Consider the following 25,599-nt stretch of genomic DNA (forward strand, 5'->3'; position numbering starts at 1 on the left):
TCAAACGATACCATTAATACCACACACAAGTAAAATTTTGCTGAAGATATCAAAAACAGTTGCAGCAAAACATCAAGAGGGAACTGCCAAAAATTCAAGCTGGATTCAGAAAATGACTGCTGATGTCAAACGGATCTTGGCTGAATACAGCAAATACCAGAAAGAGGTTTACCTGTGTTTTACTGACTACGCAGAGTCACTCGACTATGTGAATCGTAACAGATTATGGATAACACTACCAAGAATGGGAATTCCAGAACACTTCATCATGCTCATGCAGAACCCGTGCACAGACCAACAGGCAGTTGTTCAAACAGAACAAGGGCATATTGAGTGGTTTAAAATCAGAAAAGGTGTGTGTCAGGGCTGGATCCTTTCACCATACTTATGCAATCTACGTGTTGAGCAAATAATCTGAGAAGCTGGACTATATGAAGAATGTGGCATCAGGATTGGAGGAAGACTCATTAACAACCTGCAATATGACACAACCTTGCTTGCTCAAAGTGAAGAGGACTTGAAGCACTTACTGATGAAGATCAAAGACTACTACAGCCTTTAGTATGGATCACACCTCACGTTTAAAAAAAGAAAAAAAAAACCCTCACAACTGGACCAGTAAGCAACATAATAAACAGATAAAGAGAAAATACTGAGATTGTCAAGGATCTCATTTCACTTGGATTCACCATCAACACCCATGGGAGCAGCAGTCAGGAAATCAAAGAACATGCTGCATTGGGCAAATCTGCTGCAAAAGGCCTCTTTAGAGGGTTAAAAAGCAAAGATGTCACTTTGAGGCCTAAGGTGCGCCTGACGCAAACCATGGTATTTTCAATTGCCTCATGGCATGTAAAAAGCTGGATAATGAATAAGGAAGACCAAAGAAGAATTGATGCCTTTGAAGTATGGTTTGGCAAAGAATACTGAATATGCCATGGACTAGTAGAAAAACAAACAAATCTGTCTTGAAAGAAGTACAGCCAGAATTCCTTAGAAGCAAGGATGGCGAAACTTTGTCTCATGTACTTTGGGCATGTTATCAGGAGTGGCCAGTCCGTAGAGAATGACATCATGCTTGGTAAAGTAGAGGGTCAGTGACAAACAGGAAGACCCTCAGTAAGGTAAACTGAGACAGTGGCTGCAACAATGGGCTCAAGCATAATGACTGTTAGGATGGCACAGGACCTGGCAGCACTTCATTCTGTTGCACGTAGGGTTGCTATGGATTGGAACCAACTCAACAGACCTAACAACAGTAAGTCAGTGCTGTCAATGAAGCATTTCAGATTCTGCTCCCTAAGGTTGCACTTTCCAATCTCCTTAAAGCTTGGGGAGCCCATGTGAATAGATCTGACAAATGAAATGTGAACCACATGACATTCCTGAGCAAAAACTTTTAAGAGTCTGAGTGATTTGCTATGCTCTTCTTCCTGTTAAGACAGTGACAGGCAAGACTCGAGACAGTGACAGCTCCATCTGCCTGGCAGTCACAGTGAGGATGACATGACTTATGACTGACTTTAACATGACTGAGAAATAAACCATTGTCTTTAACCACTCAGGTTTGGGAGTTGTTTGCTACCACAGCTTAATCTACGCTACCCTGACTGACAAAATAAGGTAGGATATAAGGTCATTTTGATGGGAGAATGATGGGAACCTTAAGGAAGAATATTACATCTTATTCAGTATATACTCAGTCTTGTTAAAGGAAATGATTTTTTAATTATTTTATTGTGGTAAAATATATATAACAAAAATTTGTCACTTCAACCATTTTTAAGTGACATTAATTATACCTGCAATGTTGTACAACTGTTCTCTATGTCTCTATAATATTCTCAAATCCCATATGTCACTGTTATGCTTTCAAAGTATGTATATATAATCACTCATAACATGAATTTAGGAAGAGAAATATGTCTACCTTTGTGAGACTCTCAAACATTAACTGTAAATCATTAGAAAACTGTAAGTCATACGAAAGCTATTCTAAAAATTTCCAAACTTAGACACAGAAACATAAAAGCATGTGAAGTATGTAAAGAACATAACCTTTAAGTTCGCTTTGACCTGGCATGCTATGACACAAGAAATCATCATATAAATCTAAACAACCTCCCTAATCTCTAACCTTGAAGAGAAGATGTGTCACTCAGCTACTCTCCAACCCTGCAGAAAAGCCATAGCATAATTAGTCTTTGAAGTCACATTGATCCTTGTTGTGCGGAACCGAGGTAACAAATTCACATATAAACCCTAAATTTCTGCTCACTCGCTGAAGAGATGGAACTGAGATTCTGTCCACCGCCACTGACTTTGGACCCTTATCTGTTAGAGATCTCTGCAGAGTTTGAGCCATGGTTAAGCCTTCCTCCTAAGACCTCTCGTTAAAGGTAGAAGCCTGAAGTCTAAAGATCTGGACTCTGACCACTGAACTAACATTGTAATTGTTAATTCTGATTCTCTAGTTCTAAATGAATGGTATGAGATCTTATTTGTGTGCCTTACCGTGACTACCTTGCAATAAACTAAACAAATTCATGCATGTCAAACCTGAGTTTCTTTCTACTCATTTTCTACGATAAAATCCTACACACCAGCAACCATTACTATTACCTATTTCAAAACGTTTTCATCATCCCAAACAGAAACTCAGTACTTATTAAGCAATAACTCTGTTCTCCCCTTCCCCCAGCCCCTGTAATTACTAATCTACTTTTGTCTCTGCACATTTGCCAATTCTAGATATTTCATATACATGGGATCATACAGTATTTATTATTTTGTGTCTGACTTATTTCAGTTGGCATAATGTTTTCAAGGTTCATCCATGTCATAGCACATATGAGAACTTCATTTCTCTTTATGAATGAATAACTGTCTATTGTATGTATATCCCACATTTTGTTTATCTACTCATCTGCTGATGGCCAATCAGGTTAATTCTACCCTTCAGCTATTGTGAATAATGCCACAAAGAACACTGCTGTAAAGAGGGAATGAAATGTTAAAAAACCATTATTTTCCCCACTCAGTGATTGGTAACTTTAAAGTCTGCAAAAATAACCAAACAAGCTTCTGGCTATTTTGTATAGGCTCCTTCCAAAAGGATTTTAAGGTTTTATAAAACTTTTGAATAGAATTCAGTTTTTGGTTGCTACATAGAAGCTCACCACTAAGTAATTCAATCCAGTTCTGAACCGTTTCTGGAGGCTGGGTCTCTTTAACATGCTTCAGAGCTTCGTCGAGAAGAACATCCCCTGTGGGAGCATCTGACTTACAGATCACCTAGAATGTAAGCAGTGAAAATGAAATCGTTCACTCACATTTAGTTTTCTGTCTTGATCTCACTAAATTTAAAAAGCAAAACAATTTTGCAAATTATTCATTAGACTTAAAGCTCCAAGCATTAATGCAGTATCAAAGTTCACATTCAAAATGAATTCAATGTAGAGGAAATCAACATTTAACCTAATGTGATTAACTATAATTATGAATAAAAAATAAAGTTACTATGCAATAATTAGTAAAGTAAAATGCTGAGACAGCTCATACCACTGTGATTCTTATCACTGCTAAACCTTGAGGAACCTGATGCATAAATTCATGTTTTAAATAGTATTTATTATATCCAGAAACTCAACTATATGTAAGAATTCAGTATGTGATAAAGGTGGCATTTCACATCGGTGGGGAAACACTTTTTTTTTTTTTTTTCATTAAAACAATTAGCTAATAAATTGGGAGTAAAAATAAAGGAAGACTTGGTTCCTCTTGGATCGTACCACAATAAAAGGTAAAGACTTAAATATGAAATATAATTTTGAGGGCGAGAAAGACTTCTTTAAAACTGCCACCACTAGCAGAAACCTTAAGAAAATACTAATGGATTTGACTTCATAAAACTTTAAAATACCAAGAATTTTTTAAAAAAAAAAACTATTATCGGGATATAGAACACATCTTAAGAATGGAAAATCAAGAGGTGAAAATGGAAGAGGCAACTACAATACTGCACTTTAGCCGAGTATTAGAACTCTACAGCCTTCATTAGGACTGTGGGCTAAGTAACAAATTTCTACTTGAAATTCTATAATACCAAATTTGAATCTGTTATATTACCTTATAATATCAGCTACTAAAATGTTATTAAATTTAACAGTATCTTTCTAAAAAGCAACAGTCCTTCAAAAGTAGCCAAGAGGTCCACATCTAACTTTCAGAGTACTAGAAAATGGAGGCCAGAAGATACAGGAAATATAAGAAAAATTTCCAGACCCAAAAGACAGAATTTTCCAATTGAAAGAGCCCATGCATAACAAATTGAAAATAACCCATATCAAAGCATATCATAAAATTTCAGAAGGCCAGGGATAAACAGATGATCCCAAAAGCTTCCAGAGAGGAAAAAGCAGATCTTATACAGAAAATGAAAATCAAAAGGTAACGAGACTTTAACAGCAACTATGCATACTAGAAAACAATGAAGTGCCTTCAAAATTCTGTAGGAAATAATTCTAAATCTAACGTTTTACTCCCAAAGTATCAACTAAAAGTGAAGGACAAGAAAGGCATTTTTAGGCATGCAAAGTATCAATATATTCTCCTCCCACAGGGTGGAAAAAAGATGAGATATAGGAAATACAGACTTGAAAGCAATAAAAATGTTAACAGGAAGTCTTTGTATGACTAGAGCACAACTAGTCCAGATTGGATCATAAAGGAAATTTTAATGGAGTTATCTGGTATCTTTAAACATTTAAAAATAATAATTTTTCTCTGATGGAACAGTTAAAAAACTAACGTATAAAGCTTTAAAAAAAGGAAAATAACTCCAGAAAAAAATATATACAAGAAATTAAAGTACCATAGGATATAACTCCACACAAAACAATAGCAACATAGTTGTAAAATTGTAACTGTTACTTTTTGCCAAAAATTATGACATAATTCTATTAGGAAAATGGGAGTTGTATGTAAAGAAGGCTAAATACTAATCTATTCTAATAGAAAACTGTGTCTCAAACTGATATATCAAGAGATAGCAGTACGAACTTATTTAGAAATGTTGTTAGGTGCCTTCAAGTTTCAACTCATAGATACTCCACTTACTATAGAACGAAACACTGCCTGCCCTGCGCCATCCTCACCATCATTACTATGTTTAAACCCACTGTTTCAGCCACTACGTCAATTCACCTCGTCTAGGGTCTTCCTCTTTTTCACTGACCCTCTACTTTACCAAGTATGATATCCTTCTCCAGGGACTAGTCCCTCCTGATAACATGTCCAAAGTATGTGAGACAAAGTCTCACCATCCTTGCTTCTAAGGAACACTCTGGCTGTATTTCTTCCAAGACAGGCTTGTTCATTCTTCTGGCAGTCCATGGTATATTCAACATTCTTCACCAAGACCATAATTCAAAGGCATCAATTCTTCTCTGGTCTTCCTTATTCACTGACCAGCTTTCGCATGCCCATGAGGCAACTGAAAATACCATGGCTTGGGTCAGGCGCACCTTAGTCTTCAAAGTGACACCTTTGCTTTTTAACACTTTATTTAAAGAGGTCTTCTGCAGCAGATTTGCCCAATACAATGTAAGTCATTTGATTTCCTGACTACTGCTTCCATGGATGGTGACTGTGGATCCAAGTAAAATGAAATCCTCGACAACATCAATATTTTCTCCATTTATCATGATGCTGCTTATTGGTCCAGTTGTGAGGATTTCTGTTTTCTTTATGTTAAGATGTATCTATACTAAAGGCTGTAGTCTCTGATCTTCATCAGTAAACGCTTCAAGTCCTCTTCACTTTTGGCAAGCAAGGTTGTGTCATCTGCATATCACAGGTTGTTAATAAGTCTTCCACTAATCCTGACCACACTCTTCTTCATATAGTCCAGCTTCTCAGATTCTGCTCAGCATACAGACTGAATCAGTATGGTAAAAGGATACAACCCTGACACACATCTTTCTTGATTTTAAACTATGCCGTATCCCCTTGCTCTGTTCAAAAGGACTGCCTCTTGATCTATGTACGGGTTCCGCATGAGCACAATTAAGTGTCCTGGGATTTCCACCCTTTGCAGTGTTATCCATGATTTGTTACGATCCACATGGCTGAATGCCTTTGCATAGTCAATAAAACACAGGTAAACATCCTTCTGGTATTTTCTACTTTCAGTCAAGATCTACCTGACATCAGCAATGAAATCCCTCATTCCACGTCCTCTTTTGAATTCAGCTTGAATTTCTGGCAGTTCCCTGTTGATGTACTGCTGCAATGGCTTTTGAATGATCCTCAGCAAAACTTTACTTGTGTATGACATTAATGATATTGTTCGATAATTTCCACAGTCTGTTGGATCATCTTTGGAATGGGCACCAAATATGGATCTCTTCCAGCTGGTTGGCCAGGTAGCTGTCTTCCAAATTTCTTGGCACAGATGAGTGAGCACCTCCAGTACTGCATCCATTTATTGAAACATCTTAACTGTTATTCCATCAATTCCTGGAGCCTTGTTTTTCTCCAGTGCCTTCAGTGCAGCCTGGACTTCTTCATATTACAAACATGGAGGTAAATGCCAAAGAAATTAACTGAGAACTGTAGTGAGCTGAACAAGTAGCCCCCAAAAAAGATATGTTCACATCTTATCCCTGCAACGTGTAAATATAACCTTATTTAAGTAAAAAGGTCTTTGTAGATGTAATTAAGGATCTTGATATGAGATCATCTTGGATTAACTCAGTGGGCTCTAAATCCTATTAAGTGTCTTTATGAAAGACACACAGATTTGAAGGCTACGTAAAGAAGGAGCAGGGAGAGATGCAGCCACAACCCAAGAAAACCAAGACCACCTGGAACCACTAGAAGTTGGAAGAGGCAAGAACAGATCCTTCAGAGGGAGTACAGCCCTGCTAACACCTTAATTTTGGATTTCTGGCTTCCAGAACTGTGAGAGAACAGGTTTCTGTCATTTTAAACCACCAAGTTCATGGTAATTTGTACGGCAGCCCAAGGAAACTGATACAAAAACTGAAAACGATTGCCTCCCAGGAACAGGGCTAAGGAGTGAGGAACGGTGGGTAAGACGCGGTTTTTTTTTTTTTTTTAATGGTTACAAATCTTTTAGTATGACTTGATTTTATAACTACTATATGTGCTACTTAATAAAATCAACACTTATTTTTTAAATAAGTAAATTAAATCATGTTGGAATATTTTTCCAGAAGACATATGTTAAGTTCACACAAACTCAGACTAAAATAATATGCCTATACAGGCAGGGAACATGTCTCTTTTGGCCACCAGGGCCTAGCACAGTACATGGTATATGTGAGCAGCAAATAAATATGAATGAATAAATGAACAAAAGAATGAACAATTCACTGGTTGATATTGTGGATAAGCGAAACAAAATTGGTTTTTATAAGTTCCCACAAAAAGAACCAGTAGAATCAGTATGAAAACCTTTTCATTTTAGGTCTGGGCTTCATAACATTAATACAAATTACCTCCTGTAGTTGGTAAAAATCTATGTACATATTTCATTAATAACTATAATGGCAGCTTCTTGAGGTTTTTCTACCCATAAATCATTATTGTTACTCAGTAAAATGAAATAAACATTATACTTTGCTTTATAACATAGTTATCTAAAACATTTTTTAACCAATCTCATGCCAGTTTGTGGTTTTATTTTTAAATAATGAAACCAGGTTTAATTTTTAAATCCCATGCAGAATACCTTCTAATATGCCATGTTTACTTTGCATATAACTTTCAAGAATACATTAATGGCTCTCTTTCCTACAAAACTATTAATTTCTATAACGTATCCATCAAGAATGTTCAGTTCTGACATTCATTTTTTTTTTTTTTACTTTCCCGAGTAATTAAAGTGCCTTTGTTATCTAGACCTCTAGACTATACCTGGAGGTTTATGCTAATGGTGGGGGCTGGCCTGATATAAGCTGATCTCAGAGGAGGGAGGAAAGCTGATCAATGGACTTCCTGTTGGCAGGGCATCCACAGAGACATGGAAGCTCTAAGCTGAGAACCCTCCCAGACCTCGCCCTATGTGTCTCTTCTTTGTATCCTTTTGTACTATAATCATAAGTATAGCGCTTTTTTTAAGTTTTGTGAGTCATTCCAGCGAATCAGCGAACCTGAATTAGTAGTGGGAGCCAGTAGGTCAGAAGTGAGGGAGCCCAGGGAACGCTCCCCAGCTTGTGGCTGGCATCTTGAAGGGGGAGAGGGAAGTTCCGAATTTGCAGCCAGCAGGTCAGAAGTGAAGGTGTTGTGTAGACTCCCAAATTTGTGGCTGTCGTCTGTCTGTCTGGGAGTCTGAAGGACTGCCCTTTCATTTGTGAGATCTGATCCAGCTCTGGGTGGCTAGGGTCAGAGAAAAAAGTGGTGTGGGCAGCTGGTGTCAGAACTGAACAAGAAGTAAAAAGTGGTGATTTGTTATAGCCTTTTTTTTTCATAGCTGAGGGCAGAGTAGTGAGGTTCTGAGATTTCCACACAACACCATGCTGTATTAAGGAAAAATTCATTTTAAAACACCATGCCCCCAAAAGCCACAAGGATAGACTGCAAGAAAAACAGTCCTGAATTTTTATGACTGTACCACAGTAATAGTATCTACACAAACCTTCACAGTGCAGAAGGCAGAGATCTGAGAAGTACTTATATTCTGCTAAAAAGAAATAGCTTATGGGTAGTTAATTTCCACAAAAACATTTCTGACTTTTAAAATAAGTATGTCATTTATTTCAAAATGACCGCTTTCAGAAGCAGCGAGTGAAGTTTGGAATCTCTTTAAATACACACTCGCCAGTAATCCTAACAATGAATTACACTATTCATTATCTGTACAAAGAACCAGGAAACCAAGAATGCAAAATGGATGTGCAAACACAATTCAATAAAGTCTAAATTTTAAAATTAACTTCTATTTTGTGAAAGAAAACCTTTTTTTCATTTTTAGGAATATGTTACTCTGCACTTCTCTTACCTTTCTTGTTAATAGACTTTTACGCCTCATTCCACAAGCCTCTAGTTGTAACCTTCCTCTCAAGGCTAATTCAATTAACATACAGCCACGTAATCCAGATGATATACAGTCATTCCAAAATGATGTGTAACCCTATTTAAAAAAGAAAACAAAAGAGCTAATTTACGTTGAATTCAAAGTCAAAAATAGAAATACTTTTAGCCAAATTTTTTTGGCCTCTTTGGCCTTTCATTTCTTTCCAGAATTATAATTTTAAATAGAATACTGAAAAAATACAATTTATATAAATTATTAATCCAACATTTTCACTGGCTCATTGTCTTCTCACACACAGATAGATAAATAACTTTGGGGGTCAGGCACTTAGAATTATACAAGCATTCACTCTTTATGAAGCTGTTTATCAGGCTCTTCCGGGTTACAAGGACCAGAGAACACTCAGTTAACCACAGTTACAGTGGTTTATTATTAGAAGTCAGGAAAAACAACCTCACCCAATTTGGCCTCATGGAGAATTAGACCATCATTCATTCACCGCTGTTTAAGATACAAACACATGGTTAATTCTTGAGGCATATATTAGAAAAAAAGGTAGTCCAGACATGTGGGGAGCACTAGTAAGGCATATAGTAGAAAACAAAAACCCCCACAATTGGATCAGTAAGCAACATCATGATAAACAAAGACTGAAGTTGTCGAGGATTTCATTTTACTTGGATCCACAATCAACGCTCATGGAAGCAGCAGTCAAGAAATCAAATGACATATTGCATTGGGCAAATCTGCAGCAAATGACCTCTTTAAAGTGCTAAAAAGCAAAGATGTCACTTTGAGGCTAAGCTGCACCCAACCCAAGCGAAGGTATTTTCAAACGCCTCATATGCCTGAGAAAGCTGGACAATGAAAAAGGAAGTCAGAAGGAGAGCTGGCAAAGAATACTGAATAGATCATTGGCTGCCAGAAGAACAAACAAATCCGACTTGAAGGAATAGCCAAAATGCTCCTTAGAAGCGAGGATGGGCAAAACTTCATCCAGCTTACTTTGGGAAGTACATCACGAAGGTCCGAACTCTGCAGAAGGGCATCACGCTTGGTAAAGTAGAAGGTCAGCAAAAAAAGAGGAGACCCTCAATGAAACAGACTGGCAGAGTGGCTGCAACAATGGACTCAAACATAGCAAGGATTGTGAGGGTGGTGCAAGACCAGGCAGCGTTTCTTTCTGTTAGACATACACCTGCTATGAGTTGCAAGTGACTCCACCACACCTAACAACAACAGGTAAGACCCACGGCTTGTGTATCCAAGACAATTAAAGTCTGGGTTTTGGAAAGAAGCCTAGGAAGGGATTCCACATGAAATTAAAGACACAGATGTTTGGCTTTGGCTCCCTTTAACATATTGACGGAGTTCCTAGGTGAACCTTTACAAACTATGAACAACACAGTATATTTCATGAAGCAGTAAGTAACAAAGGTGGACAGGACCATGCCCTATCTCTGTAGCCTGGAAGGTCCTAGCTGTGCAGTACTTGAGAGCTTACATATGCTAGCAGAGGACTAAATATGCCCCAACCTCAACTGTTTCCACAGTAACAGAACATCCAGAGATGTTAGCAATCAAACCCCTAAATATGTTAGAAATCTTTAATAACAGACTTGAAGAATCTACATTTAGTGAACGGCTTCTGATCCTTACCACTAAAAGACACATGCCTGTATAGAACTGAATTCATGTAGTAAAAAGTAGGTAAATGGGCACAGACCACTCTGTACCAAAGATTCTGGGGACTCACCAGCAATCTTCCAAAGATACGTGAAGGAAGCCATCAAAAGCATACCAAACGATAGCCTGGTATGTTGATGGTCTCCTGCTAAAATCCACATCAGAGAAGCATCATCAGAAACTGGTCAGGTATATAAGTGGGGCAAAGAAGTCCGGGCTATGCAATGGTTAAGTGCTCAGCTGCTAACTGAAAAGTATGCTGCTCAAACTCAGAAGCGGATCCCTCCCGTAGAAGAAAAGACAAGGCGATCTGCTCTCATAAAGATTACAGCCTAGGAAACCTGATGGGGCAGTTCTACTCTGTCCTATAGAGTCATGGAGTTAGAATTGACACAAGGGCACAGAGCAACAACAACAGGGGAGGGGAGGGAGGGCAAAGAAGGCATTAAAAAGACAGGGTTGAATAAAAATGGAAAAAAAAAAAAAAAAGGCACAACTGGATATGAGATGGCAATGTCCTACCTGGGAATTAAATATCTTAGAGGGAAAGCAGTAGGTTGGGAGAGAGCCACATGAATTTGGTATGGCCTAGGCCAACAAGGCTCTGCAGTGAATCCATGCCACAATACAGTGAGAAAGGCCACCAGCTGGCAGAGGAACAACTGAGAGACAGAAAGTGGAGCACCACTTTTGGTGTTGCCAAGTATTGAAGAGCCCATGAATCTTTTAATCTCTACCTAGTACTAACCTTAATACTGGAATTCACCAATTCCAAACAATTTTTAAAGTTAAATATCTCTGAGAATCTTTAATATCTCTGGATATCAAGAAGAGCAACCCAGCCACATTAAATAAAAAATAGTTAAAATATATGGGGAACACTAGTAAGTACGTGGCAATACCAAGCAACTTAGGATTTAGTTTAAAAAGTGCAACTAGCTGTATTTCCAACTATATATAGTGAAAGGGTAAAAGAGAATCAATGATGATTATTATAACCAATTCTGAGTACATATTCAGTGGCACTATACAGCACTTGCACCTGAAAGCCAATAAAACGATCATTCCACATCCCAAATAGGTTTGAAATTCTGCCACCAGCAATGGGGAAAACATCTTCATGCCTAGAAGACAGGAACTAGTGCTGAAAATTCAGAATCACGGTAAGAAAGTAGAACCTAACCAATCAACTTGCTGATGAAGAAACAACAGCTGTACTAAGAATACTAGTAGCCACAGGACCTTGAGGATGTCCCCTACTTATTATAGAAGAAACACCTAGATCCTCATGGAATTAGAAGACCAAAGAGTACCACTTTGGGCCCCATGAGATCAAGACTGTGATAAAAACTCAGTTCCTATGTTCTAAAATACAAGGACGGAAGAGGGCAGAGACATCCCAAGTAGACATGGGTCATATACTATCACATAGGATGCAGGGAAACATGACTTCATTAGGTTCATGGGTCTAAAACAGAGAGGAACATATTAGACAGACATGACAGAGGACACTATTAAGACACTAAAACAGAGAGGTGGGGCCAAGACGGCAGAATAGACAGACGCTTCCGCAAGCCCTCTTACAACAAAGACCTGAAAAAACAAGTGAAACGAGTATATTTACCCTAAACATCAAAGGCACGGTTAGAAAACAAACTGAGCGGGAAGGGGAGGAAGAGAAGGTTCAGAAGCAGAGAGGAGTTACAGGACCTGAATCTCAGGGATCCCTCAGGCACCATTCCCAGGAACGGCTGCAGCTGGCTGGTACCAGCACTCAGCCGCAGCTTCCTTAGGGAGAAGCAGCCAGCCACACAGCCTACTCACACCTCCGGAACCTGAGAAGAACTGCACTCTCAGCAAAAGCTAAGTACTTGTGTCTATTTTACCGAGGCCCCCGCCCCCAAGCCGGCTTCAGCAGCTGTTATTTCCATGGGATTGAGATAGGCCCTGGACATCCTCCAGGCCCTGGACAAGGAATAAATTTGCCAATTGGGAGAAAATATAATTTGCCAGCTCCACTAACTAGGGGAGCTCAGGACAGAAGTGGCTCCTGTCCAGACAGAAACGGTCCATGGACTTTGAGTACCTTTCCTCTCTGCATGGACCTGTGTGGGCCTGTTTCAGGGGGATAGGCCCTTACTGGCAGACGACAACTGTTTTCAGCTGTGCAGTGGAAAGGTGGGTATCTGATGTTTGACATTGCTTTGCCTATTAAACAGGGTTCTCACCGACCCGTATCAGGGGCCTAAGGACTGGTAGCTCCACTCAGGTCACCCAGCCACCCGCAACAGGGGTCCAAGGATAACTGGTACCTACCTCCCAGTCCTTACGATCAAAAACATTGGGTGCCCGTGGTCCATCAGCAGAACCCATCCACCTGCATGCTCTAGGTAACAGGGACACAGTTTCCTCAGAAACACTTGGGGGACAATTCTCAGCCCCCTGCCTTGTTCAGAGCATGACCCCTGCTGCAACCAGATACTGGTACATACATCAATCACCCCTGCCCCTCTAAGACTGTAGGACAGAGCCTGTACCACACACTTGATGATCAGCTATCTGGACACCTGAGCTGAATTCATACAAGAAAAGTGAATGGACTCCTAGAGTGATATACCTGGTAACAGCTCTAGCCATCTGGGGACAGGATGTCAGAGCTCCAAAGGTGAAAATAATCAAGCTAGCTCACTCAAGCAACCCATTTCTACATATCAAAACAAAACAAAGCAAGGAGCTATGATACCGTAAGCAAACACATAAAATAAACTAATACAATATCTTATAGATGGCTCAGAGACAACAGTCAATATCAAGTCACATAAAGAAACAGATCAAGATCGCCTCAACAAGCTCTCAAAGAATCAAGGGATCTTCTAGATGAAAGTGCCTTCCTGGAATTACCAGAGGCAGAATACAAAAGATTAATATACAGAACCCTTCAAGACATCAGGACAGAAATCAGGCAATACGGAGAACAAGCCAAGGAATACACAGATAAAGCAGTTGAAGAAATTAAAAAGGTTATTCAGGAACATAATGAAAAATTTAATAAGCTAGAAAAATCCATAAACAACAATCAGAAATTCAGAAGATTAACAATAAAATGACAGAAGTAGATAACTGAATAGAAAGTCAAAGGAGCAGAACTGAGCGACTGGAAGGTGGAATTTCCGAACTTGAAGCTAAAGCACTTGGCACCAAAATATTTGAAGAAAAATCAGATAAAAGAATTTTAAAAAATGAAGAAATCTTAAAAATCATGTGGGACTCTATCAAGAAAAATAACGTATGAGTGATTGGAGTACCAGAACAGGGAGGGATAACAGAAAACAGAGAGAGAATCACTACAGATTTGTTGGCAGAAAACTTCCCTGATATCGTGAAAGATGAGAACATATCTACTCAAGATGTTCATCAAACTCCACATAAGGTAGATTTTAAAAGAAAGTCACCAAGACATATTATAATCGAACTTGCCAAAACCAAAGATAAAGAGAGAATTTTAAGAACAGCTAGGGATGAACGAAAAGTTACCTACAAAGGAGAGTCAATAAGAATAAGCTCAGACTACTCGGCAGAAACCATGCAGGCGAGAAGGCAACGGGATGACATATAAAAAACTGAAGGGAAAAAATTGCCAGCCAAGAATCATATATCCAGCAAACCTGTCTCTCAAATATGAAGGTGAAATTAGGTCATTTCCAGATAAACAGAAGTTTAGGGAATCTGTAAAAACCAAATCAAAACTACAAGAAAATACTAAATGGAGTTCTTTGGTTAGAAAATCAATAATATCAGGTATCAACCCAAGACTAGAACACTGGTCAGGGCAATCAGAAGTCAACCCAGACAGGGGGAAAAAAAAAAAAAAAAAAACCAAAGCAAGACTTAAAAAAAAAAAAAGCTCAAAACAGTGTAATAGCGATGTTATTATATAAAAGAAGACAACATTAAAACAATAAAGAGGAACTAAGAAATGTAGTCACAGATCTTTCATATGGAGAGGAAGGCAAGATGATACAAAGACACTAAAACAGTTATATGGTAAACTGGAATACTAAGAAAATCTAAAAAAGGCACAAAGCTTATACCATGTGAAGCTCACAGGCCTCCAATAAAACTAAGAACAGGATACAAGAGAAAGGAAATCGGAGGGGCCTGGAAAAGAATCCAAAGCAACCCTACTTGCCTTTTGCCAACTATCCATAATAATAAACCCCGTTGCCATCGAGTCTATCCCGACTCATAGCAACCCTATAGGACAGAGTAGAAGTGCCCCATAGAGTTTCCAATGAGCACCTGGTGGATTCGAACTGCTGACCTCTTGGTTAGCAGCTGCAGCACCTAACCACTACGCCACCAGGGTTTCCATAATAATAATAATAATAACCCACTGCCGCGTCGATTCCAACTCATAGCGACCCTATAGGACAGAGTAGAACTGCCCCGTTGAGTTTCCATGGAGCGCCTGGCGGATTTGAACTGATGACCTTTTGGTTAGCAGCCATAGCACTTAACCACTATGCCACCAGGATTTCCAATAATAATGGTATTAGTAATTACCAAATAGGAAGAGGCTCTCTTAACAGAACACCACTAAATTCACTACAGAGTCCTGCTTCAATCAATCTTTTGTTGTGGGAAGCCCCCAGGGTCAGAGACTCAGTCATGTAATCTAAACTGGGATAAACTACCTTCTTCATATACTATGCCATCCAGAGGCAAGAAGTAGAAATGAATGACACAATAACAAGCAAGGCAGTGATGCAGGGGATGTGCTCTGCAGACACAATCTTTCCTTTAGGGGAGGTTCCAAGGTCTAAATTCAGGGGACAGGGACTATTATTGCACATCTAAGCCAAAACCTCCAACCCTGCTTTGTCTCAGGGACAAGACTGATATTTGGACCTCCATTTGCCTGGTTTCCTTTTATTCTTTCAACTGGCTCAACTTTAGTGAAGAAAAGGATACATTTATAGGCTCTCCTAAAAGCTGCAAACATTAAGAGTTCTCATCATTCCAGTTAAGAGTCACTGGTCTGCTTCAGAATTACTTTACCAGAAGCTTTTTGTTGTTTAAGAAGAAGTCAAAATGCTGGCTACCCACAATGAAACAGAATAAAAATATACTATATAAATATCATAAGAGGAATACAACCAGAAACGTTTTAAGATTTTTCTTCATGTTTTATAAAAACATCTATAAATGTGGGAAAATCTATTTTATGGACCATTAGCTAAGAAATAAGGTACACAAGGATAAATGTACATATATACTGATATCATAATTAAAAAAATGGAAATAATCTAAAAGTCTTCAAAACAGTAAAATTCAGCATTTCCCAAACTTACTGGACCTTGGAACACTCACTTACAGGACACCTTTAACAACCTGGGGCCCTGGTGACACAGCGGTTAAGAGCTTGGCTGCTAATCAAAAGGTTGGCAGTTCGAATCCACCAGGCACTCCTTGGAAACCCTGTGGAGCATTCTACCCTGTCCTATAGGGCCACTATGAGTCGGAATCAACTCAACAGCAACCGGTTTGGTTTTTTGTTGTTATTGTTTTTTAACAACCTACAGAATATTTTAATTCTCGGAAGTCAGTTTTAAAAACCCTGGTGCAGAAGTTTATTTCAAAACATGAGAAACATTACAAACCAAATGTGTATGTGTATGTGTGTGTATATTACTCATGTATATATAAAATGGTTCTCTTTTTAAAGTAGATTAGCAGGAACATGTTAGCAGTAGTAATGTTTGGCAATTGTGGAAGTTTTTCTTTTCTTTACACGTATGTATGAGAGAAAACTGGAGGGACAGAGATGAGTTAAGAAAAGACTACAGTTCTTCAAGCTAATATGGCTATAATTAAGACAGGGGCAGCAATATGATAAAGAAAGGCAAAATACTACCAAAAAAAACACCTCAAACCCTCTGCCGGCGAGTTGATTCCAACTCATAGCAACCCTGTAAGACAAAGAAGAACTGTCCCACAGGGTTCCCAAGGCTGTAAATCTTTACAGAAGCAGACTGCCACATCTTCTCCCAAGGAGTGGCTGCTAGGTTTGAACTGCCAACCTTTGCATGAGTAGCCGAGAACGTAACCGCTGTACCACCAGAGCTCCTTAGAAGCATTAAAAAGCTTCACTAAAAAATAACTAAGGAGCACAAAATAAAACGGAATTGGAAGGCAGTACAGAACAGCCAACAGCAGCCCAGGATTTGAACCCACAACAGTGAGCAATTCAAATCAACCCAAGCTCTGCCATTTACTACGTAATTAATTTTCTGAGTCCCGGTTTCTTCACATATAATGGTGACAACATACACGCCCACTCCTCACTTATCAACATGGATAGGTTCCAAAGGTCGGTACATGAAAATCAGTGTTGTACAAAAATGGGTTTTTTTTCCCTGTTTTCAGACTGTCTGATTTATTTAGAAAGTATGATCATAGAAATAATAACAGCTAAACCTTACTGATGTGCTCATCACTGTGATGAGGCCAGTTACCGATTACTCACTCCTCTGCGGAAAAGGAGGCTTGGAGGAGACAAAGCTGGATAAAGCCGGGCTGTGAGACTGAGGGGCCCACGGTTGAATCGCTTCACCTTCCTCCTACGCTGGGTCAGAGCTCCCCTCGAGGAGCTGCCTTCACACCCCTGTAAGCCCTGGGTCACAATTTAGGAGCCTGCTCTGCGCTCCGGGCCTGGAGAGTCCTCCAGGCCTAGTGAATCACCTAGGCTCGGGACTTCCTGCTTCCTGCGAGGGCAGCACTGGGAACCTGGCTGAACACCCAGCCCCACCCAAGTGGAGGCTTCAGGCCCAGTTCGGCTCACTTTGGGATGTCATTAAACTCAAATGTATTTCTTCCAAACACCCTCTCCAATGTCTCTCCTTCCTACCTTCCCACCCCACCGCAATTTTGACTTGCAGGGCCTCAGGCCACATAGGCGCTGGGAACCCAGAACGAGCACCCGCTGGCTCCGTGCTGCCTAAGCGTCTGCCAGAGGCTATGGCCACTGAGGAGGCCAGCCCCACAAGGCAGCTGGACAAGGCAGGGGGGAGTGGACGGCACCAGGTGCAAGGCCCAGCTTCCAACAGAACCTTCTGGAGGGAGAGGTCACTCCGCAGCCATTGCCACCATGCCTACTGCCTCATTAATGCACAAAATAGATAATAGATTTTTTTACTATTGTTATAAATGCAAGATGTTGGATAACAAGACAGTTGGTAAGTGAGGAACTGGTGCATCTCTCATGATGGTGAAGATTAAATCACGTTTATAAAGTACAACTCCTGGCAAACAGTAACTGCTCAATAATGGCAAATAATGCACAACCAGAATAGAGTGCCGCAAACGCAAGTATTTAGAAGGTACAAGCAGAGACCATGACTGAGTAAAGAGACCCAGATAGACTGTAGCACACTCCTCACCAATGAGGGAAGGGCAGCTTAGCTCTAATCAACCGTTGCAATGTGAAAAATGCCAGGCTAGTGTTGCCACATATTCCAATTTTTCAAAAGACACTAAACCTGACAGACCTTATTTAAAATTTCTTCTTTTTCAAATAGTTACAACTACCTCAAGCTTTAAGACCACAAAGGCAAAACATACTGTATCTACAAACCAGTTTGCAACCTCTGAACTTTTACAAAAAGTGAATGTCTCTTTTACATTAGGTAAATTTTCAATTGCTAGTAGTCAATATACATGTAAGGTACACAGAATGGTTTTCATGTTTTACCATCCATATTTCTGTTTCAATATACAAAGTCTTTCAAAATAAAATCACTAAAACACAACATGGTGTTTTCGATACGTGACTAATGTTTTAGAAGTGGCTTTCTAAATAGACTTTCCCCAGCAAAAGAAAACATCAAGTTCACAATACATCTGGGATTTTTTACCAACCCCAATGCAAAAGCTGTACTCCTGATGCCACTCTTGCCTCAAGCCCCCTACCGGTAGTCCCCAACTTATAACATATTCGAATTACAACAAACTACACTTAAAACCATCCAGCCTTTTTTAGTACATCTTCCTGGGAAGAAGTTACAGGAAAATGCCTGCAGGGGATATGGAAAAATTGCCGAGTTACGTGAACACACTGCAAGCGTTTCATCAGGGTAATATAACAGAAGAGACTGGTGGAAAACTGTCCAAGTGGCAATAACGCTGAATTCAGAACTTGATACCGCCATTGAGGAACAGCTCATAGATCAGAAAGAAGGGGAATTAAAAGATCAGGACTTAATGGATTTTAAAGAGGGAAGAAATGCTGAATAAGGAAGAAATAATGTGGACAAGAGGGCTGTCAAAAAATTTTACAGTGAAAGCATCAGCTGGAGTTTTTTCTAAAGTGAACCAGGGGCTTCTTGAAAACAAGGACCCAAACACTGATCACTTTGCCAAAGTCAACAGGCAGATTCAGAAAGCAGTGATATGTTACCGCAAAATGCGTGAAGAAAAAAAAAGGACCATACAGACAACTCACACTAATTTTCTGACTAGAAATGCCTCCTCATTCCCAGGGATGATGTAGAAACATTCACAAGTGGAGTTATTACTGCAACTGACAAAATGCTAACGTTGTCCAACTCTTCTTCATCATGAGAGTAAATTTTTATGATTTGTGTGTTTTTTATGTATATGTATTAAAATATATCTGTAAGTTTATATGTACTATTTCCCACCCCCAAAGGCAAATAAAGAATGGATTTATTAAGACAGTGATAACAAAAGGCAATGATAATGAAAACTAAAAACAAAAAGAGGTATTCGACTTATGTCAGAACTGACTTACAATGGAGTCGTGAGACTGGAACCCCATCATAAGTCCAGGACTACCTGTATTTAGAGAATTTGACCCCACCCACAGATTCTACCAAAACAGAGATGATTCCATCACAACTAATTGCACCAGGGGTACATGCCTGACAGAATATGAGCAAATCAATCTGAATTTGGTATGTTGGGTCAGAATAGGCAGGGGCATGAGAGATGTAACTGGTTATGCGTATTCACAAGCTGCTGCCAATTTTAGCCCTGGTGGCATAGTGGTTAAGTGCTAGTGTTGATAACCAAAGGGTCGGCAGTTCGAATCTGCCAGGCGCTCCTTGGAAACTCTATGGGTCAGTCCTGCTCTGTCCCATAGGGTCGCTATGAGTCGGAATCGACTTAACTACACAGGGTTTAAGCAAAAAAGATAAACAGAAAGGAAAACGGAAAAGATACACAGAGCATAAACGAAAAGAGTGTGTGATGCAAGGCAGACCGAGACATACAGACACAACAGAGAAAAATGCTTCATGAAAACAATAGAACAGTAGCATTCCCATGCAGTTGGGCAGTACTCCTGAGTCTTACTTCCATAAGCTGTACCTGTACCCTTTTTTTACTTCGGCAAGTTTAAGGAGATTTATATTTCTGCAAATAAATAGCCTCTAAGGAGGTGAATGTGAACTTGCATATGAGTAACTGATGGTCTGATTCGCAGTCAGCCCCTAGCGTCACTCTGACTGATTGACAGTATTGAGCTTTTCCACTGTCTCTTTCCACCGATGCAGTCAACTTGATTCCTGTGTAAATGAAATCCTTGACAACCTCAATCTTTTCTCCGTTTATCATGAGACTGCTTATTGGTACAGTTGTACAGATTTTTGTTTTCTTTGTTGAGGTATAAGCCTACTGAAGGCTGTGGTCTTTGATCTTCATCAGGAAGTGCTTCAAATCCTCTTCACTTTCAGCAAGCAAGGTTGTGTCATCTGCATAACGCAGGTTGTTAAGAAGCCTTCCTCCAATCCTGATGCCCCATTCTCCTTCATATAGTCCAGCTTCTCCAATTATTTGCCCAGCATACAGACTGAATAGGTATGGTGAAAGGATGCAACCCTGACACACGCCGTTCCTGACTGTAAACCATGTAGTATCCCTTTGTTCTGTGAGAACGACTGCCTCTTGATCCATGTACAGATTCCTCAATAGCACAATCACAAGTGTCCCAGAATTCCCATTCTCTGCAATGTTATTCATAATTTGTTACGATCCACACAGCCGAATGCCTTAGCATAATCAATAGAACACAGATAAACACCTTTCTGGTATTCCCTGCTTTCAGCCAGGATCCATCTGACATCAGCAATGATATCCCTGGTTCCATGTCCTCTTCTAAATCCAGCTTTAATTTCTGGCAGTTCCCTGTCGATATACTGCTGCAGCCGCTTTTGAATGATCTTCAGCAAAATCTTATTTGAATCCACAATCAACACTCACGGAAGCAGCAGTCAAGAAATCAAAAAGACGCACTGCATTGGGCAAATCTGCTGCAAAAGACCTCTCTAAAGTGTTGAAAAGCAAAGATGTCACTCTAAGGACTAAGATATACCTGACCCAATCCATGGTGTTTTCAATCACCTCATATGCATGTGAAAACTGGACAATGAATAAGGAAGACCAAGGAAGAACTGAAGCATTTGAATTGTGGTGTTGGCAAAGAATATTGACTATACCACTGACTAACCTGCCTTGGAAGAAGTACAACCAGAATGCTCCTTAGAAGCAAGAATGGTGAGACCATGTCTCACATACTTTGGACATGTTATCAGGAGAGATCAGTCCCTGGAGATGGACATCATGCTTGGTAGAGGGTCAGCTAAAAAAGGCAGGCTCTCAACAAGAGGGACTGACACAGTGGCTGCAACAGTGGGCTCATGCACAGCAACAACTGTGAGGCTGGTGCAGGACTGAGCAGTATCTCGTTCTATCGTGCACGGGGTCCCTATGAGTTGGAACCAACTCGACGGCACCTAACAGCAACAACAAGGTAGAGAAGTCCTGGTGGCACAGTGGTTGAGAGTTTGGCTGTAACCAAAAAGGATGGCAGTTCAAATCCACCAGTCACTCCTTGGAAACCCTACGGGGCAGTTCTACTCTGTCCAACAGGGTCGCTATGAGTCAGAATCAAGTCAACAGCAATGGCTTTGGTTTTTATTTCTTGGAAGAAGGTAACGCCAAAAGAGATGTAATGAATTATTAAAATATTGAATCAGTACCATCTGAGAAAGGTCTTTTCTCTTTAATTCAAATACAGGAAGTATAACTAATAGACTCATCACAGACCAAGAAATGGCTAAAAAAAATCAAATTTGCAAGCACTTAACCTTTAGTTGCTATTCAAGAAATTGTAAGTGTGATTATGACAGTAAGGGCAGCTGCTTACTAGGAACCAAAAGCTGTTCAATCAGTATACACAACCACTTATCAGAGAGCAAATTAGGACTTGCCATTAATCAAACACCACTTAAATTTAAGCTGCACATTCCACTTAGTCTCATCTAATTAGAAGCAAATGACATTCTGACACCTATAACCTTACAAAGATAGAAAACATACACACTTTAAAACACACATTACAAAGCATTTATACATCACACAAATCCAAACTGAGGGACATTCTACCTAATAACTGGCCTGTACTCTTTCAAATTTGACAATTTATATATATATAAAACTTACCAGAGAATGATAATTAAATCACCTCTAGTTTTCATTTTTTGGGGTTTTTTAGTTTTCATTTATTAAATATATGCTTTAATAAAAGAGACACAATGGCCTAAAAACAGATAAAATTGGCCAAAAAAAATTGTGTGCGTGTGCATGTGCGTGTGTGTGTATATGAACGAACGGGACAAGTCTTTTTAAACGAAACAAAACCCAGAAGGCAAAAACTGGTATATGCGGCCACATAAAAGCAAATTTCTCCAAGGCAAAAATAGAGCATAAACAAAATAAAAACAATAAAACCATAGCCATTGCTGTTTGTCAATTCCTGCTCACAGTGACCCTACAGAGCAGGACGACGCTGCTCCACAGGGATTCCAAGGCTGCAATCTTTACAGAAACAGATGGTCACTTCCTTCTCCTGCAGAGCAGCTGGTAAGTTTGAACCACCCTTTCGTTTAGCAGCCAAGTGCTTAACCACGGCACAACCTGGGCTCCTGCAAAAAGCAATAATCTGGGAGAAATACTTCCAACTCTAGTAACAAAAGGATGCCTAGCGCTAATCTGTACTAAATGTAAAAAATGAGAACAGAAAAAAAGAGTGGACTAGTTTTAATTCAACAAGCTTTTACTGAGCATCTACTGACTCATATACCTGGTCCAAAACAAGTAAGGGCTCAAAACAGGTAAGACACAGCCATATATAGCCTCTTCCTTTAAGAAATTCACTCTGAAAATATACACAGACAACTATTTATAATACAATGGCATAAACAACACTGTTTAAGAACCTTAAAACCGTAACTCATTGCCATCAAGTCGAGTCCAACTCATAGCGACCCTACAGGACAGAGCAGAACTGTCCCATAGTTTCCAAGGAGCATCTGGTGGATTTGAACTGCCAACCTTTTGGTCAGCAGCCGTAGCACTATACCACCATGCCACCAGGTTTTCCTAAGAACTCTAAGGAAGACATAACTGAATTCCTGGGGAGAGTGGTTTGATAAGGGATGTTCTCAAGGCTTTTCAAAGATCTTACAAAATAACTTATGCACTGGCCCTTCAAGAATGAGAAACTCATAAAAGCAGAGAACCACCACTCGCTGGTTAGTTTGTTGTACTGTGGTAGCTTGAGTGTTGCTGTGATGCTGGAGGCTATTCCACCTGTATTACAAATACCAGCAGGGTCACTCATGGTGGACAGCTTTCAGCGGACAGCTTTCAGCGGACTTCCAGACTAAGACAGACTAGGGAGAAGGACCTGACGGTCTACTTCTAAAAACTGGCCAGTGAAAACTCTATGAAATAGCAGAACACTGTCTGATATAGTGCCAGAAGAGGAGCCCCTCACAGTGCAAGGCACTCAAAATACAACTGGGGAAGAGCTGCCTCCTCAAAGTAGAGACGACCAAAATGACGTGAATCAAGTAAAGCTTTCGGAACCTTCATGCTGATGTGGCACGACTCAAAATGAGAAGAAACAGCCGCAAACATATATTAATAATAGGAACATGTAATGTATGAAGTATAAATCTAGGAAAATTGGAAGTCGTCAAAAATTAGATGGAATGCATAAAGATCACTATCTTAGGCATTAGTGAGCTAAAACAGACTGGTACTGGCCGTTTGGAATCAGACAATTATACGGTCTACTGTGCCAGGATTGACAAATTGAAAAGAAACAGCATCACATTCATTGTCAAAAAGAACGTTTCAAGATCCATCCTGAAGCACAATGCTGTCAGTGACAGGACAATATTCACACGCCTACAAGGAAGATCAATTAATCCAACTATTATTCAAATTTACGTACCAACTACTAACGCAAAAGATGAAGAAATTAAAAGATTTTTACCAACTTCTGCAGTCTGAAATCAATCAAGATGCACTGATAATTGCTGGTGATTAGAATGCGAAAGATGGAAACGAAGGAACAGCAGCTGGAAAATACAGCCTTGGTGATAGAAACCACGGTGGAGAATGCATAACAGAATTTTGCAAGACCAATGACCTATAAATTGCAAATACCTCTTCTCAACAACATAAATGGCAACTATACATGTGGACCTCACCAGATGGGATAAACAGGAATCAAATCAACTCCATCTGTAGAGACACAATGGAGAAGGTTAATATCATCAGTGATAACAAGGCCAGGGCCCAACTGCAGAACAGACCATCAGCTGTTCATATGCAAGTTCAAGTTGAAGCTGAAGAAAATTAGAACAAGTCCACAAGAGCCAAAGTATGACCCTGAGTATATCTCACCTTAATTCAGAGACCACCTCAAGAACACATTTGACACACTAAACACTAACAACTTAAGACCAGATGAGCTGTGGGATGACAAGGACATCATACGTGAAGAAAGCAAAATATCATTAACAAGTCAAGAATGAAAGAAGAGACCAAAACGGATGTCAGAAAAGACCCCGAAACCTGTTCCTGAACATAGAGTAGCTAAAGCGAACGGAAGAAATGATGAAGTAAAAGAGCTGAACAGAAGATTTCAAAGGGTGGCTCTAAAGGACAAAGTATAACGAAATGTGCAAAGACCTGAAGTCAGAAAACCAAAAGAGAAGAACAGGCTCAACATTTCTCAAGCTGAAAGAACTGAAGAAAAAATTCATGCCTCAAGTTGAAACACTAAAGGATTCAACGGGCAAAATACTGATTGACACGTGAAGCATCAAAAGAAGATGGAAGGAATATACAGAGTCACTATACCAAAAAGAATTGGTCGATGTTCAACCATTTCAGGAGGCAGCATATGATCAAGAGCCAATGGTACCGTAAGGAAGAAGTCCAAGCTGCACTGAAGACATCAGCAGGAAGGAAAAAAAAAAAAAAAATTCTTGTCAATTCCAACTCAGAGCAACCCTACAGGACAGAATAAAACTGCTCCATAGAGTTTCCAAGGAGCACCTGGTGGATTCAAACTGCCGACCTTTTGGATTAGCAGCTGTAGCACTTAACCACTACACTGCCAGGGTTTCCAAGGTTCCAGGAGTTGATGGAATACCAATTGAGATGTTTCAATAAACGGGTGCTGTGCTGGAAGCGCTCACTCGTCTATGCCAAGAAATTTGGAAGACAGCTATCTGGCGAACCCACTGGAAGAGATCCATGTTTGTCCCCAGGAGTGCCAAAAATTTAAGCAGGATTAAGAGAACGTGGAACGAGGGATATCACTGCTGATGTCAGATGGATCCTGGCTGAAAGCAGAAAATAGCAAAAATATGTTTACTTGTGTTTTATTGACTGCGCAAAGGCATTTGACTGTGTGGATCATAATAAATTATGGATAACACTGCAAAGAATGAGAATCCCAGAACATTTAACTGTGC

At 39.7% G+C, this 25,599-nt stretch overlaps 1 protein-coding gene across 2 annotated transcripts in view; it reads right to left on the reverse strand.

The window, feature by feature from the left end:
- GOLPH3 (golgi phosphoprotein 3) overlaps positions 1–25,599 on the reverse strand; it is a 77,210-nt gene that overhangs the window by 6,437 nt on the left and 45,174 nt on the right. The window contains exons 1-3 of one of the 2 annotated variants that reach the window (XM_064270999.1): positions 9,026–9,139; positions 8,178–8,403; positions 3,180–3,294 (exon numbers count right to left, since the gene is read on the reverse strand). In XM_064270999.1, the coding sequence (XP_064127069.1) occupies positions 3,180–3,294; positions 8,178–8,375 (313 nt within the window). In that variant the 5' untranslated portion in view covers positions 8,376–8,403; positions 9,026–9,139. Of the gene's footprint in view, positions 1–3,179; positions 3,295–8,177; positions 8,404–9,025; positions 9,158–25,599 lie in introns of those variants that run through there. The other variant, XM_003407908.3, reaches the window with a different exon arrangement.

The sequence above is a fragment of the Loxodonta africana genome, chromosome 2, assembly GCF_030014295.1.
Source record: "Loxodonta africana isolate mLoxAfr1 chromosome 2, mLoxAfr1.hap2, whole genome shotgun sequence".
Classification (NCBI taxonomy): domain Eukaryota; kingdom Metazoa; phylum Chordata; class Mammalia; order Proboscidea; family Elephantidae; genus Loxodonta; species Loxodonta africana.